This window comes from Otolemur garnettii, unplaced genomic scaffold, assembly GCF_000181295.1.
Source record: "Otolemur garnettii isolate 467f Iridium unplaced genomic scaffold, OtoGar3 scaffold00014, whole genome shotgun sequence".
NCBI classification, from domain to species: Eukaryota; Metazoa; Chordata; class Mammalia; order Primates; family Galagidae; genus Otolemur; species Otolemur garnettii.
In genome coordinates, this window is record NW_003852409.1 from 11,159,430 (window position 1) to 11,174,468 (window position 15,039).

Consider the following 15,039-nt stretch of genomic DNA (forward strand, 5'->3'; position numbering starts at 1 on the left):
AAAAAAAAAAAAACAACTGTAGTATTTTCCTCTGAGCTCCCAAAGTCATTTCCTTAAACTGTCAGCTAGAAAACCTGTGACTTTCTTAGGTTTCACATTGACTTATCTTTTATTCCCCAACTGATTCTTTCCTTTGTTTTCTTACTTCCTTGCACCATCACTCGTTCATTCATCCTTGACCTAAGCATTAGCATTATTTTGATCAAGGACTCTCTTTCTTAAAGTCTCTGGAATATTTTTTTCCACTACCACTCAGTTGCCTTGGTTCAGGTTGTTATCTTACTTAAAAATCTCACATTATCCTTCTCCATTTGGTCTTCTGACCTTTCCCTTCTCAGTGCAGCCTCAAATTCCTGGGCTGTAGTGATTCCCCTGTCTCAGCCCCCTGAGTAGCTGGGACTATAGGCACAGTCCACAATACCCAGCTAATTTTTTAAAATTTTTGTAGCAGCAGTGTCTCCCTATGTTGCCTGAATTGGTCTTGAATTCCTTGCTTCAAGGGATCCTCTTACCTCAGCCTCCTAAAGTGCTGGGATGATAGGTGTGAGCCACTGTATTCAGTCCAGACTGGGCTTTCTGAAAGACAAATCAAATAAGAGTCATTGTTAGTTCTTTAGAGCAGTGTTTTTCTTTTTTTCTTTTTTTGAGACAGAGTCGCACTTTGTCACCCTTCGTAGAGTGCTGTGGTGTCATAGTTTACAGCAACCTCAGACTCTTGAGGCTCAGCAGTCCTCGTACCTCAGCCTCCCAAGTAGCTGTTTTTAGAGATGGAATCTCCCTCTTGCTCAGGGTGGTCTTAAACTCATGAGCTCACATAAATCTATCCACCTCATCCTCCTGGAGTGCTAGTATAATAGTTGTCTGCCACTGAACTCTGGCCTTAGAGTAGTGTTTTTCAACCTCTTTTATTTAATGGCATAGTTGAACCTATAGATAAACTTCCATGGCATATTTTAATTAGAAAAGTAGAAAAAAAGAATATATTTACTGTGCTTTGAACTTCTTTCAAAAATAATTTCAATGATCTTTAAAATTTTTTGAGGCACACTTATGATCCTCTTGCAACACACGGGTTGAAAATCACTGACCTAGAGGATAAGTGCCAAGCTCTTAATAACGTGTGTGAGCTGCTTCATCCCCACCTCTTGGACCTCATTAGCTCTGTCCCTTGTCCATCTTCCCTAGTGTTATTTATAGTCATTTGCCTTTGTACTTCTGAAACTTGAAAGTATCATACAGCTTATGGGCATTTCTTTTTGAGTTTTTATAATTTGGTTACTTAGGAAACATTTTAGGAGGCAGAGTACACATATAATGATTCAGTGTGAGGTCGCTGCACTCGCAGTCTATATTTATATCTGTGACTTATGTGGTACCAGTTATTTATTGATGCCTCAGCATTAAAAGGAAATGAAAATAAGCCTTTCTCATGGGTTATTTTCTGAAAACTAGATGAGATACATTGTGTTAAAATAGTTCTGATTCTCTGTAACTCTTAATTTTGGTTTTATTAATTCTGATTTTTGTATCTGGGGGGTAGGCTACTAAAAATGTATTGTCCTTGAGTGGCTTTGTTGCCAGCATTTTATCAGTGGATAATTAAGAAAATTTAAAAAATAATTTATGGGATGGGAAAAATTACTTAAACAAGGTATCAATGCTTAATCTGCTCTGTGTTTGGTTTTTTTTTAAGCTATTATAAATACCATTATTTTGTCAATTCTGCAGAAAAATTATTTAATAGATAGTATGTGTCAGAGAAGTGTGTAAAATGACATGGTCCCAAGACAGGTGAATCTGTATAATAAAACATAAAGTAAGTTGCAAATCTTGGTAAATGATATTAAGAACACAAAGGGCTTCTATAAAGAAAAATAGAAGGCTGTTGGGCATTGTTAGGCAATATCACAGATTGTAACTTTTAAATTTAGAACCAAAGCATGCGAAGGAATTGCCCATCCAAAGAAAGCAGACATGTGTAAAGGCTCTAGGGCAGGAAAGGGCATAGCCTGTTGAAATAATCCAGAGAAGCTAAGTGTGATGGGTAGAGTATTGCTGAAGACTGAGAATTCCAACCCAAATAGGATGAGGTTTTCCTTTTTAAAAACTCACTTTTGTAACTGGCTGAAGAATGGATTGGAGGTGTGGGGGCAGGAGTGGAAGCAGAGTGTAGTCCAGACCAGAGACAGCAGTGAGCTGCTCTGAGTGATGACAGTGGGAGAGAAGGATCTCGGTGGATTTGGATGTAGTTTAGAAATAGAATCTCCGAGGTGTGCTGGTAGATTAGATGTGGAAAGTTAGGAGGAAAGGAACTGAAATCACCAGGATTTCTGGTCCAAGTGGTTAGGCGGATAGAGGTGCCATTTATTTAAAGGGAGAAGACAGGTAATGGTGGGACACATTTGAGGGGGGAATTGTCATTAGAATTAGTCCAGGAGAGAATGGAATGTGAGAAAATGTACACAGCATGCTGAATAGCTGTGGCTGTGAAGGGAAAAGAGTAGATAGTTCCTGATAGAGGAATTTGGGGATGGAATCCAAGGAGGTGTGTTTTGTTTTAGGAGGAAATGTAACACACAGTTAGATGCTAATCGGGATAATTAAGTAGAGCAGAAGGGGAGAAGGTGGAGAAGAGAGAAAATAACCAAATGCAGTTCTTTGAAATGACTGTAAAGGCTGTGGTACCCAGAACACAAGTGGAAGAAAAGATTTACGTAAAGCAAGTTTATCATGGGTGAGCAACAGTTTAGGGCAGTAATACCACTTTTGTGTGGTAGATGAGATTCTAACTTTTTAGTTCTTACCTCTCTTTCCCCACTATTTTGATAATATAAGATGTCAACAGGAAACTGCGATCTTGTTGCATCATAATTCATTGCTTGAAATGCATGATTTCAGAATTTAGTTCATCTGTCTCTTTTTTTTTTTGAGACAGAGCCTCAAGCTGTCCCCCTGGGTAGAGTGCCGTGGCTTCACAGCTTACAGCAACCTCCAACTCCTGGGCTCAAGCGAGTCTCCTGCCCCAGCCTCCCAAGTAGCTAGGACCACAGGCGCCCACCACAACGCCTGGCTATTTTTTGGTTGCAGCCATCATTTTTGTTTGGCGGGTCCAAGCTGGATTCGAACCCGCCACCTTAGGTGTATGTGGCTGGCGCCTTAGCCACTTGAGCCACAGGCGCCGCGCCAGTTCATCTGTCTCTTACAGGTTGCCTTTCATAATCTACCACTAATTGTCTCTTAGTTTTTGTACCTGATATTTCTATTGTACTTAATAAATAAAGGTGGACACTAAAATTAAGGCGTCCACATTTCTTTCTGGAGACTCAAGGAGAGAATTCAGTTCTTTGTTCTTACCAACTACTAAGCTAGAGACTGCTCACATACTTTGGCCCATGGCCCCTCTGTCCATCTTTAAAGACAACAGTATAGCATTTTGATCCGCTCCTCTAACTTCTTATACTTTAAGGACCCTTTTGATTACGTTGGGCCCACTCAGATCATCCAATAATTCAGGATGCACTCCCTGTCTTAAAGTCAGCTGATTAACAGCCTTAATTTCATCTATTACTACAATTTTTCTTTACCATATGACCTAACATATTTATAGGTTCCAGGGATCAGATTATGGGCATTGTTGAGGTGCCATTACTCTTCTACTACCAATGTGTTGTAATTTATACTATTACTCATCTTTGTATTCCTAGCACAGTAGTGCCAGAAGGACTGTATACACGTATATATAATCAAGAAATGTGTAAAGAATGTTTGTTTATTACCTTTTTTTATTTCTTTTCCCTCCATGCCCTTTTTTTTTTAGTGACAGGTCAGTCTTACGAGAATATGGTAACTGAGATTATGTCAATGGGATATGAACGAGAGCAAGTAATTGCAGCCCTGAGAGCCAGTTTCAACAACCCTGACAGAGCAGTGGAATATCTTTTAATGGTGAGAAATATGCTTTATTTTTCTTTATTTTAGTTGTTTAAAATCAAAATCTCAAACAGATTTTAAAGGATGAGTTAACAATTCATGGAAAACAGTGTTTCTTTGTTTTTGTGTTGTCTATTTGTTTTTGAGACAGAGTCTCACTTTGTTGCCCTCAGTTTAGTGCTGTGGCATCATGGTTCATGGCAACCTCAAACTCTTGGGCTCAAGTGATTGTCTTGCCTCAGCCTCCAAGTAGCAGGGACTACAGGTGCCCACCACAAAGCCCAGGTATTTTTAGAGAAGAGGTCTCGCTCTGGCTCAGGCTGGTCTGGAACTCCTTGAGCTCAGCCTCAGTTCCTCAGTCTGGAACTCCTCTGCCTCAGCCTCTCTGAGTGCTAGGATTACAGGTGTGAGCCGTCATGCCTAGCCAAGAATAATGTATTTTAGATAATTTACAAAATGCTTTTATTTTTCCTAGTATGTCAACTTTTTTTTTTTTTTTTAAATAAGATGTAACTTTTTCTAAAAGATTCTGGTAGGGTTTTAGTTAGAAAACAACATGACTAAATGGTTGTAAAATTTGCTATCCACATGGGAGTGTAGTGCTTGCTTTTTCCCCAATTATGTCATCTTTATTGGATGACTATTGTGTGTTGGGGGTGGAGGGCAGATTTTTAATCTAATTGTCTGACATTTTATTATCTTTTTAGGTGCCAGTGTGATTTTGAATGAATTATTTAGAGCAAAAAAAAGTCAGTCTGGGAGCCCAGGCCAGATTTTATTTGCTTATACTTTGTTATTTATTTATTTTTTTTGGTTGGGGCTGGGTTTGAACCCACCACCTCTAGCATATGGGGCCAGCGCCCTACCCTTTTGAGCCACAGGCGCCACTCCTGCTTATACTTTATTAATTTCTGTAATTAGTTGCCAGTTTTCTAAAATTAGAAGATTTCACATAAATACACATTTCTGATTTATCTGGACAATCTTGCTCCCAGATTTTTGCATTCACTTTCTGTTACCTGATGTAGCATTATGTATTTTAATGTATGATGTTGCTTGTCTCATTCTGTAGTCATTTGAATTTGGTGGTTTTTTTAATAGTCAATAGTAAAGTTGAGGGACTTTTAAACAAGGTATTGGGGTGGGGGGAGTAGGTGTGCCTCCCAAGTAGCTGGGACTATGGCACCCACTTACAACGCTTGGCTATTTTTAGAGACAAAGTTTCACTCTGGCTCAGGCTGGTCTTGAACTCCTGAGCTCAAGCAGTCAGTCCAACTCAGCCTCTCAGAGCACTGGGACAGGCATAAGCCATCATACCTAGCCTAGATTGTAGAACATGTTCAAAACCCTTGTTAGTTTACATGCTAAAGTAAAAGAGTTCTAAACATAAAATTTTGTAATAACATTGAATTAACCTTTTAGTCCTAAATTTTTATTCATAATTGTGTTTGATGTTTTGGAGTATTGTCAAAGTCTTAATTGTCCTAAATCACCCTTTGGGGAGTAAAGTCCGCAGTTTCGGTTTCTTTGTTTCTGGGCTTGTTAGAAACTCCTTTTCAGGTAGTTAGCTGTGTCTAGTTTCAGAAGAGTCACAGTTCTAAGCCCTGTAACTGTGGTTTGCCTCCACCAGTTATTTGCGTATGCATTTGTATCTGAGAGTCACAAAATCTTTTCTTAGCATATCATTTTGTCTTCTTGAATTTACTTTTCCATTATCTTCTTGAATAATGTCTTTAAATGCTGGTAGTTTATTTATTCATTTTGTTTGGAACTAAGGAATTACTGATTTGTTAATTGATAATTGGGTATTCCCCCCCCAACGGATTTTATGAGAATGTTGTCTTTCCTTATGGCTTTCATTTATATCTGACTTAAAATTCTTTTTAAGTTTAATTTCATTAGTTATTTTGATCTAATGGATGTGAAGTTTTGAGGTATAAAAATCATCACTATTTCCAGAGTCAATGAATTTTAAAACTGTTATATAGCAGCAAGTGCAAATACATAGATGAAAGATAAATTCATGAAACATTTTAAAAATTTTTAGTATGTATTTGTTTGTTTCATAGACTGAAAAGAAAAGCTACTTTTAACTGTTACTAGTTAATATATAAGTGAAGGTTAATGAATGGAAAGAAGAAATGTTGATCCCTTATATAATAAAAGGCCATATGTATGTACCGTTAGAGGTAGAGATGTAGCAGTGGTGGTGAACTTTTAGTTTATCAAACCTGTTTGAAAATTTGATGGATAGACTATATAGATCTGCTTATTATAATTTGCTAACAGTTAATAACTCCTCATCTTTAGTAAGAGTTTGAATTAGTGAACTCTGAAAAACATTTGTTTCCAATGCCTGCATTTGCAACATCTAGTACAGCCAGCCATTATCCTGCTGCTCATTACCCTTTGTTATTTTTATGTTGATGAGTTTGGCTTCTGTCTTACTAGAAAATGGAAGCAAGACTTTTTAAAAAGTTATCGATGATGGGTGGCACCTGTGGCTCAAAGGAGTAGGGCGCTGGCCCCATATGCCGGAGGTGGCAGGTTCAAACCCAGCCCTGGCCAAAACAAACGAAAAGTTATTGATGAGATGTCTATAAATGATATGCATCAAAATAAGGTGTCCTCAAACTTTCAGTACAGTTTTAAGCTACAGTAACTCCAGATGGGTTATTATATCACCTAAAATTTAGGTTGTTTAAATTTCATTTGTACCTATTTTGTGAATTTTGAAAAATTTTTGTATGCCACATTTTCTGAATGACACTTTTTCGGTATGGTAGATCATTAGAAGAAGTCTTCCTGCATGTCCACTGTGGTACCTGATCTGTAATCATTAGGCTTTTTATTTTTCCAGGAGTCATTTCAGGACTGTCAAGTATTCATCAAACTCTCTTTCTTTGGAGGATCTTAAGGCTTAGAGTTATAAATGCAATCCATTCTATATTGCTGAACAACAGCTGATGAAAGTTTCTAAGAAGTTCAGAAATGAACTAGAGCAACATGTTGCACAGAAACCTTGGTCATTTTCAGTTTTAACAAAATACACGTACCAGTGACTTGGGTATCTTATTGGACAGCACAGGTAGAGAACATTTCCAACATTGTGAAAGTTCTATTGTACCACACTGCCTTAGAGTAAAGCATTCAATATCCCACCCAGGCCATTCTAATCTAATTTGGAACCATGCAGTTTAATAGTCCTTAGTTTTAATTGAAGCAGATATATATTTGTTCTTGAAAATTAGACAAAGATATTAAATAGATTGCAAGTCTTTTATTCTGTATAATATTTAGCTAATTTTGTGTGATAGGATTCTTAAAGCTTGAAACTGTGTTGTAGGGAATCCCTGGAGATAGAGAAAGTCAGGCTGTGGTTGACCCCCCTCAGGCGGCTGGCACTGGGACTCCTCAGTCTTCAGCAGTGGCGGCGGCGGCAGCAACTACCACAGCAACAACAACAACAACAACAAGTTCTGGAGGTGAAGCAGAATCTTTTGGAGGGGAAAGAAATGGTCCTGGAAATTTTAGCATAAAATAATTTAATAATTTAATAATTTGATCTAAAATATTTAGAAGTGAGATTTATTTCCAAAGTATTTGGATAACTCTGAAGCTAAGTTCTCTGTACACTAATGTTAGAGAAGGGCCTAAAAGAAATTCTACCAAGTGGTTGTGAAAGGTATCCTTTCTCATATTAAACATCAGTGCTGCAGTTGTCAAAGAGAATATGTTCATTTTTTATTGAAAGGAAAACATGCTTTCCAGTTTGCATGCAGTGTTACTTTTTGAAGCCACATAGAGTGTTTTGTCACCCTGTCTCTTTACCTCTCCCTAAATATTATAAAAATATGTATAAATTCAAAACAGTGTCTTAGTAGTAATTATACAACCAAGGAAATGAAGCCCTGAGAGTTTAAAATCTTGTAACAAGAAGGCAAAACTTGAATTCGAGGCTCCTTATTGGTGGGTGCCTACGCTTCTATTGCCATTGGTGGCTACAGATGTAGGCCTAGTAGAAATTACTTAATGTTCTCCTTCATTCATTCTTTCTTATATGCATTGATAATGTAGTTTACACTGTTAATTTTGAAGAGGCTATTCTTTCACACATTTCCCAGCTCTAATTATGGCAGTCTCACCTCTGGTTGACAAAAATTACCAAGCACTTTGTATATAGTCTGCCAGAGAATAGACCTTTCATTTGTTGAGATTTCAGCATGTTAGTGGAGGCCACAGCTCTGCTTCATATTTGGGGTGCTGTCCCATTCAGCACTGGTTAGATAATGTAGTCTTTGAGTCTCATTTTCTTCACCTATGCAGTTAGTGTTATACATAAAAGAATAAATGTTCATGTTATGGTCATCTTCATTTGAGTGATTACCTTCTAAGGTAGAAAATGATAACATCTAAAAATTCTCTTTGACTCATTAGTTACTTCAAAACACACAATTCTTTATTTTCCTTCAGCATAACGTGATAAGTATCAGTGCCCTAAAATGTTATAGGTTCTGTGTCTTATGCTTTGTTTGGCATTATTAATATTTATTGTAAATGAATCTTAGACTAACAAACTGTAGATGTAAGCACTAGATTGTCTTGCAGCTTACCTATCTCAAGTTTTTCTGAATTTTTTTTTGTTGAGACAGAGCCTCAAGCTATCCCCCTGGGTAGAGTGCCATGGCATCACGCTCACAGCAACCTCCAACTCCTGGGCTCAAGCGAGTCTCCTGCCTCCGCCTCCCAAGTAGCTGGGACCACAGGCGCCCGCCACAACGCCCGGCCATTTTTTGGTTGCAGCCGTCATTGTTGTTTGGCGGGTCCGGGCTGGGGATTCAAACCCGCCACCTTAGGTGTACGTGGCTGGCGCCTTAGCCGGTTGAGCTATAGGCGCCGAGCCCTCAAGTTTTTATAGTTCACAAATGTTTGAAATTTAACAACCAAAAGTCTTCTTTCAAATTCAGTTAAGTTTGTATTGAAACTCCTTGTAAGCTGCAAACCTGCAGTTTAAATATTATATATGCTTTCCCTTCTTTGTTTTAGTATTTTCCAGGAGTTCAATCTGAGGTTGTGTTGTTTGAGAGGTTTTGATTGCTTTATAAAGTTAGTGGGGTTTTTTTTTTCATTAGTCCTGATACATATTTCTTTTAGGAACTTTAGAGCAACAGGAACAACTTTAAGTACTATTTATTTTGATAGAGCACATGCAGGGCATGTGTTCTCAGCATGACTTGATAATACTGAGTGCCTGTGGCAATTATAGGGAAGCTTAGTTCATATTACAGTGTTCTACACTCTTTGCCTTTGCTAATAGGAATGGTTTCTGCTGAATAAAACTTGCAAGTTGGTACAGTTAGAAGTTTTTATCATTTATTTTACTAAATTCAAGGGCTCACTGTTGTTTACTTGCTAATATTTGTTGTCTAAATTTAAGACTTAACCAGCTCTTTGTGTATATATTTATTGCACTTATTTAAAAATGTTTGTGGTTGTGTGTTTTAGGACATCCCCTTGAATTTTTGCGGAATCAGCCTCAGTTTCAACAGATGAGACAAATTATTCAACAAAATCCTTCCCTGCTTCCAGCATTGCTACAACAGATAGGCAGAGAGAATCCTCAGTTACTGCAGGTAACTAATTAACTGCCAATTTAAAAAATGGGGTTAAGAGTTTCAGGTTGTGAAAGAGTCCATGAACACTGGACTGGACTACCTCTCTTTTTGAGAATAGCAAAAGCATTCTTCTAAGCTGCACTCAAAATAACATACTCTAGGCTCTAGGTAAGGACTGAAAAAAGTTGGGATCAATTTAGGAAGCATTTTACATTTACTTCTTGGATATTCCCATTCCACATTCACATATTAAAGAACCTGAGAAGTTCTAGTTCCAGGAGAGTTTTTAACCGATTGGGGAAGGAGGGTGGCTTACATGTAGGAATTTGAATTTTCTTCATTGTTTACTTTGCTTAAAATTAATGAATTTCTTTAATAATATACAGGAAATCATGTCTTTTCAAAGGCTGAATATTTAGAATCACTCTGAAGTATCCCATTGGGCTCGGCTCCCATAGCTCAGTGGTTAGGTCACGGGCCACATACACTGGGGCTGGCAGGTTTGAACTTGGCCCCAGCCTGCTAAACAACAATGACAACTACAACAAAAAAATAAGACAGGGGTTGTGGCGGGTGCCTGTAGTCCCAGCTACTGGGGAGGCTGAGGCAAGAATCACTTAAGCCCAAGAATTTGAGGTTGCTATGAGCTGTGATGCTATGGCACTATACCAAGGGCGACATAGTAAGACTCTATCTCAAAAAAAAAATAAATACCCCATTTGGAAGAATATAGCCACTTCCCTTATTTATATTTATAATTTCTGTTTACTGGAAAATATTTAATATCAATGTATTATTTCCCTCTGTCACATTACCCCAGCAAATTAGCCAACACCAGGAGCATTTTATTCAGATGTTAAATGAACCAGTTCAAGAAGCTGGTGGTCAGGGAGGAGGAGGAGGAGGAGGAGGAGGTGGCAGTGGAGGAATTGCAGAAGCTGGAAGCGGTCATATGAACTACATTCAAGTTACGCCTCAGGAGAAAGAAGCTATAGAAAGGGTAAGTTTAAGTAAAACTAAAAATTCAGTTTCTTATTCATAATAGCCACATTTCAGATGCTTAAGAGTCACATGGGGCTAGTGATCTTCTTGGGTGGAACAATAAAAAGCATTTATGTTACTAACTAGGAGATAATAATAGTTGTGTTGGACAGAGCTAAAGAGAGCATGGATATAGAGATTACAGTGAAAGCAGTCTCTTCTTGATTCTTCCCACCTTCCAGTCCTTATTCTTTGTAAAGCCAAGGAACTAGGAGCAAGAAACTCAAAATGTCATTGTAGACAGTCTCATTGTCTTGCCCAGGCTAGAGGACCATTGCCCCATCCTAGCTCACAGCAATCTCAAACTCAAGAGATACTCCTGCCCAACCTGCCTGACTAGCTGAAAGTACAGATACCTACCACAACACTGGATAATTTTTATGGTAGTAGAAATGGGGTCTCATTCTTGCTCAGGTTGGTCTTCAACTTTTGAGATCAAGGGATCCTCCTGCCTACCACTCCTAGAATGCTAGGATTATAGGAATGAGCCACCACATCCTTTTTCATTGATGTTTTAAAATTCAAAAAGAAAAAAGCACATATACCTAGTTGTAGGTTATTTTTTATGATGAATTTTACTTCACTGTTGACACTAATAAAATATGTGTGAATTATATAAGAATTGTGTACATTAAACTTTAGAACCCAGCTATGCTGATTCTCTTTTCCCTTTTATGTAGTGCCGAGTCAGCCAGTATAGATTATGGCACTTCATTTACCTAGTTTCTATGATAGCATGATTATTCATCCCCTCCATTTTAACATTTGTAAACAGAGACTCACAGTAATCCATAGTACTCGCCCCGTGTTATAAGGTGTTTTTTTTTTTTTTTTAAAATAATAGGGTAATAGAGGTAATAGGGTGATATGTTTAATAGAGAAGCAAAGAGTTCTGGGAAGAATTGAAGGAGCTAGCAGGGAGTGGGAGATGACGGAATCACAAAATATTTTGAGATAGAAACCAGATAAAGTACATTTGAACATAGAAAGCAATCTGGACAATGATTTTTTTCTTGTTTATGATATATAGGAATGTTCAAGGTTTATAATTACATCTTTTTTTTTTTTTTTTTTGAGACAGAGTCTATGTTGCCCTCAGTAGAGTGCTGTGGCATCACAGCTCACAGCAACCTCAAACTCTTGGGCTCAGGTGATTCTCTTGCCTTAACCTCCCAAGTAGCTGGGACTACAGGCACCTGCCACAGTGCCCAGCTATTTTATTTTTACAGAGGAGGTCTCACTCTGGCTCAGAGTGGTTTCGAACTTCAGAGCTCAGGAATCCACCTGCCTCAGCCTCCCAAGTAGCTGGGACTAGAAGTGCCCAACCTGACACTCTACTAGTTTTTCTATTTTTAGTAGAGACGGGTCTTGCTCTTGCTCAGGCTGATCTCGAACTCCTGAGCACAAACAATCCACCTGCCTCAGCTTCCCAGAGTGCTGGGATTACAGATGTGAGCCACTGCACAAAAATTCTGAGTTACTTTGTGTACATTCTATGAGGTATAGGACCCCGCTGCATGCTTTTGAATGTGCATGTGGAATTACCTTAGCACCATTTGCTGAAAAAAACTGCTCTTTTCCTGTTAAATTTTCTTGGCACTGTGTCATAAATCATTTAACTATAAATATGAGGTTTATTTCTGGACTCTGAGTTCTCTTTCATTGATGTATATGTTTACCTATGCCAGTACCTCACTGTCTTATTTACTGTAGCTTTCTAGTAAGTTTTGAAATTGGGAAATGTTAAGTGTTCTAATTTTATTCTTCCTAAGGTTAGGAAGAACCTAACCTATTCTGGCTATTCTGGATTCTTTGTATTTCCACGTCAATTTTAATAATAATGTCTTACCAAGCCATGAACATGGGATGGAATGTCTTCTTTTCATTTATTGACTTTGCTGTAATTTTTTTCAACAGTGTTCTGTAGTTTTCAGTGTAAAAGTTTTGTACTTTTGTTAAATTTATTCTGAACATTTTTATCCTTTTTGGTGCTATTGTAAATGGAATTACCTCTCAATTTTGTTTTCAAATTATTCATTGCTTGTTATATGGAAATAGAATTTAATTTTGTATATTGATCTTATATCCTAATACTTTTCATGAACTCATTTATTAGTGCTAACAATTTGTGTGTATGTTCCTTAGGATTTTCTACATACAAGATTATGTCACATGCAAATAGTTTCACTTCTTTTCTGATAGGGATGCCTTTTATTTCTTGCCTAATTGCTTTCTCTAGAGCCTTCAGTATATTGTTGAATAGAAGTAACAAGAGGAAATGTCTCTGTCTCATTCTTGATCTTAGGGGAAAGAATTCAGTCTTTCTCCATTAATTAAGTATAATGTTAGCTGTGAGGGTTTTGTGGATACCCTTTATCAGGTTGAGCAAGTTTCCGTGTAACTTGTTCATGTGTTCATTACAGAAAGGTTGTTGATTTTTGTCAAATTTTTTTCCTGTGTTTATTGAGATGATCATATGGTTTTTCTCATATGCTTTTTTTTTTTTTAGAAACAGTCTCTTTCATCCTGTGTAGAGTGCTCTTGGTGTCGTAGCTCACAGCAACCTCAAACTCTTCATTCGGGCTTAAGCAATCCTCTTCTCTTGCCTCAGCCTCCCGAGTAGCTGGTACTATAGGCATCCACCACTATGCTTGGCTAGTTTTTCTATTTTTAGTAGAGACCCGGTCTCTGTTTTGCTCAGGTTGGTCTCAAACTCCTGAGCTCAAGCAATTCACCTACCTTGCTTGGCCTCCCAGGGTGCTAGGATTACAGGTGTGAGCCACCCGTGCCTGGCCCTAATATGCTTTTTTTGTAATGTTGAATCCACTTTGCGCTCCTGAGATAAATTCCACTGGTTGTGATATATAATCCTTTTTATATGTTGCTGGATTCGGCCTACTAGCATTTTGTTGGGAATTTTTACATTCATCTTTGTGAAGAATGTTGGTCTGTAGTTTTCTTGTGATATCTCCGTCTAATTTTGGTTTCAGGGTAATGCTGACATCGTAGAATGAGTTGTAAATAATATAGTTTGTTAGGATACAGTTGTGTATAATATCCTATTATAATTTTTACTTGAATAAAAAATAGTAATGTCTCTATGTTTATTTCTGATTTTAGTAGTTCAAGTCCTCACATTTTGTTTTTTTCCCCATTTAGCTAAAGGTTGTCAATTTTGTTGACCATTTTAACAAGAACCAGTTTTTGGTTTTGTTGATTCTTTCTGTTGTTTTTCCGGTCTCTTTATTTTGTACTTAATCTTTATTATTTCCTTCCTTTTGCTTACCTTGGGCTCAGTTTGTTTTCCCTTTTTTCAAAATTTGTTAAGGTAGAAGATTAGATTATTGCTGGGTTGTTATCTGTCTTGATACAGATGTTTGCAGCTGTGAACGTTCTTCTACATACTGCTTGCTACAGCTTTATCCCATAAGTTTTGATATGTCATGTTTTTTTTTTCATTCATCTAACTAAAAATATTTTCTACTTTTGTTTCTTCCTTGATCCATTAGTTATTTAGAATTGTGTTAATTGCCATGTACTTATGAATATTCCGAATTTTTTTCTTTTGATTTATAAATTCATTCCATTGTGTTCAGAGAACATAGACTTCATACAATTTCATTTCTTTTAAACTTATTGAAGCTTGTTTTAAGGCCTAACGTGAGCTTCTCTGAAGAATGTTCTATGTATAATTGAGAATGTATAAAGTGCTCTTGTTAAGGGGTCTGTAAATGTCTATTACGTCTTGTTGGTTTATAGTATTTAAGTCTTCAGAGTCCTTGTGAGTCTTCTGACTTAGCTGTTGTATCATCTTTTATTCAAAGTGAGAATATTGAAGTCTGTTGTGTTGTTAATTTCTCCGTTCAATTCTGTCAGTTTTTGTTTTCATGTATTTGGGGACACTGTTACATATGTTCATAATTGCTGTGTCTTCCTGACTATTTTTTGGATCACAAAATGTCTTTTGTCTCTGGTAACAATTTTTATCTTAAAAATAGTTTGTCTGATACAGCCATACCTGCTGTCTTTTGATTATTGTTTGCATGGCATATATCTTTGTCCTTTTACTTTCAACATGTGTGTCTTTGATTTAAAATGTGTGTTTTGTAGAAGCAGATAGTTGGATTGTACCCTGTCTTTTACTTCTACTAGCCTACCTTCAATCTGGATAGCAGACTAATTGTTGAGTTTCTCTTTTGCTTTCTTGGATGAACGGTTATTTGAGCTTAATTGGAATTTTCCTTTAGTTGGTTGTGGTTTTTTGTTTGTTTGTTTGTTTTGAGACAGAGCCTCGAGCTGTCACCCTGGGTAGAGTGCCATGGCTTGTTCCACTGCTCACAGCAACCTCCAACTCCTGGGCTCAAGCAAGTCTCCTGCCTCAGCCTCCCAAGTAGCTGGGACCACAGGCGCCCGCCACAGAGGAGTAGAGCGCCCCTTCCCCAGCAACCACTCA

The 15,039-nt window shown here is 37.6% G+C and overlaps 1 protein-coding gene across 1 annotated transcript in view; it reads left to right on the forward strand.

Annotated features, from left to right (window-relative positions):
* The window catches only part of RAD23B (RAD23 homolog B, nucleotide excision repair protein), a 52,074-nt gene that overhangs the window by 33,244 nt on the left and 3,791 nt on the right, over positions 1–15,039 (forward strand). Inside the window, exons 6-9 of the mRNA XM_003785205.3 lie at positions 3,818–3,945; positions 7,277–7,415; positions 9,436–9,563; positions 10,366–10,545. Of these exons, the coding sequence (XP_003785253.1) occupies positions 3,818–3,945; positions 7,277–7,415; positions 9,436–9,563; positions 10,366–10,545 (575 nt within the window). The remainder of the gene's footprint in view (positions 1–3,817; positions 3,946–7,276; positions 7,416–9,435; positions 9,564–10,365; positions 10,546–15,039) is intronic.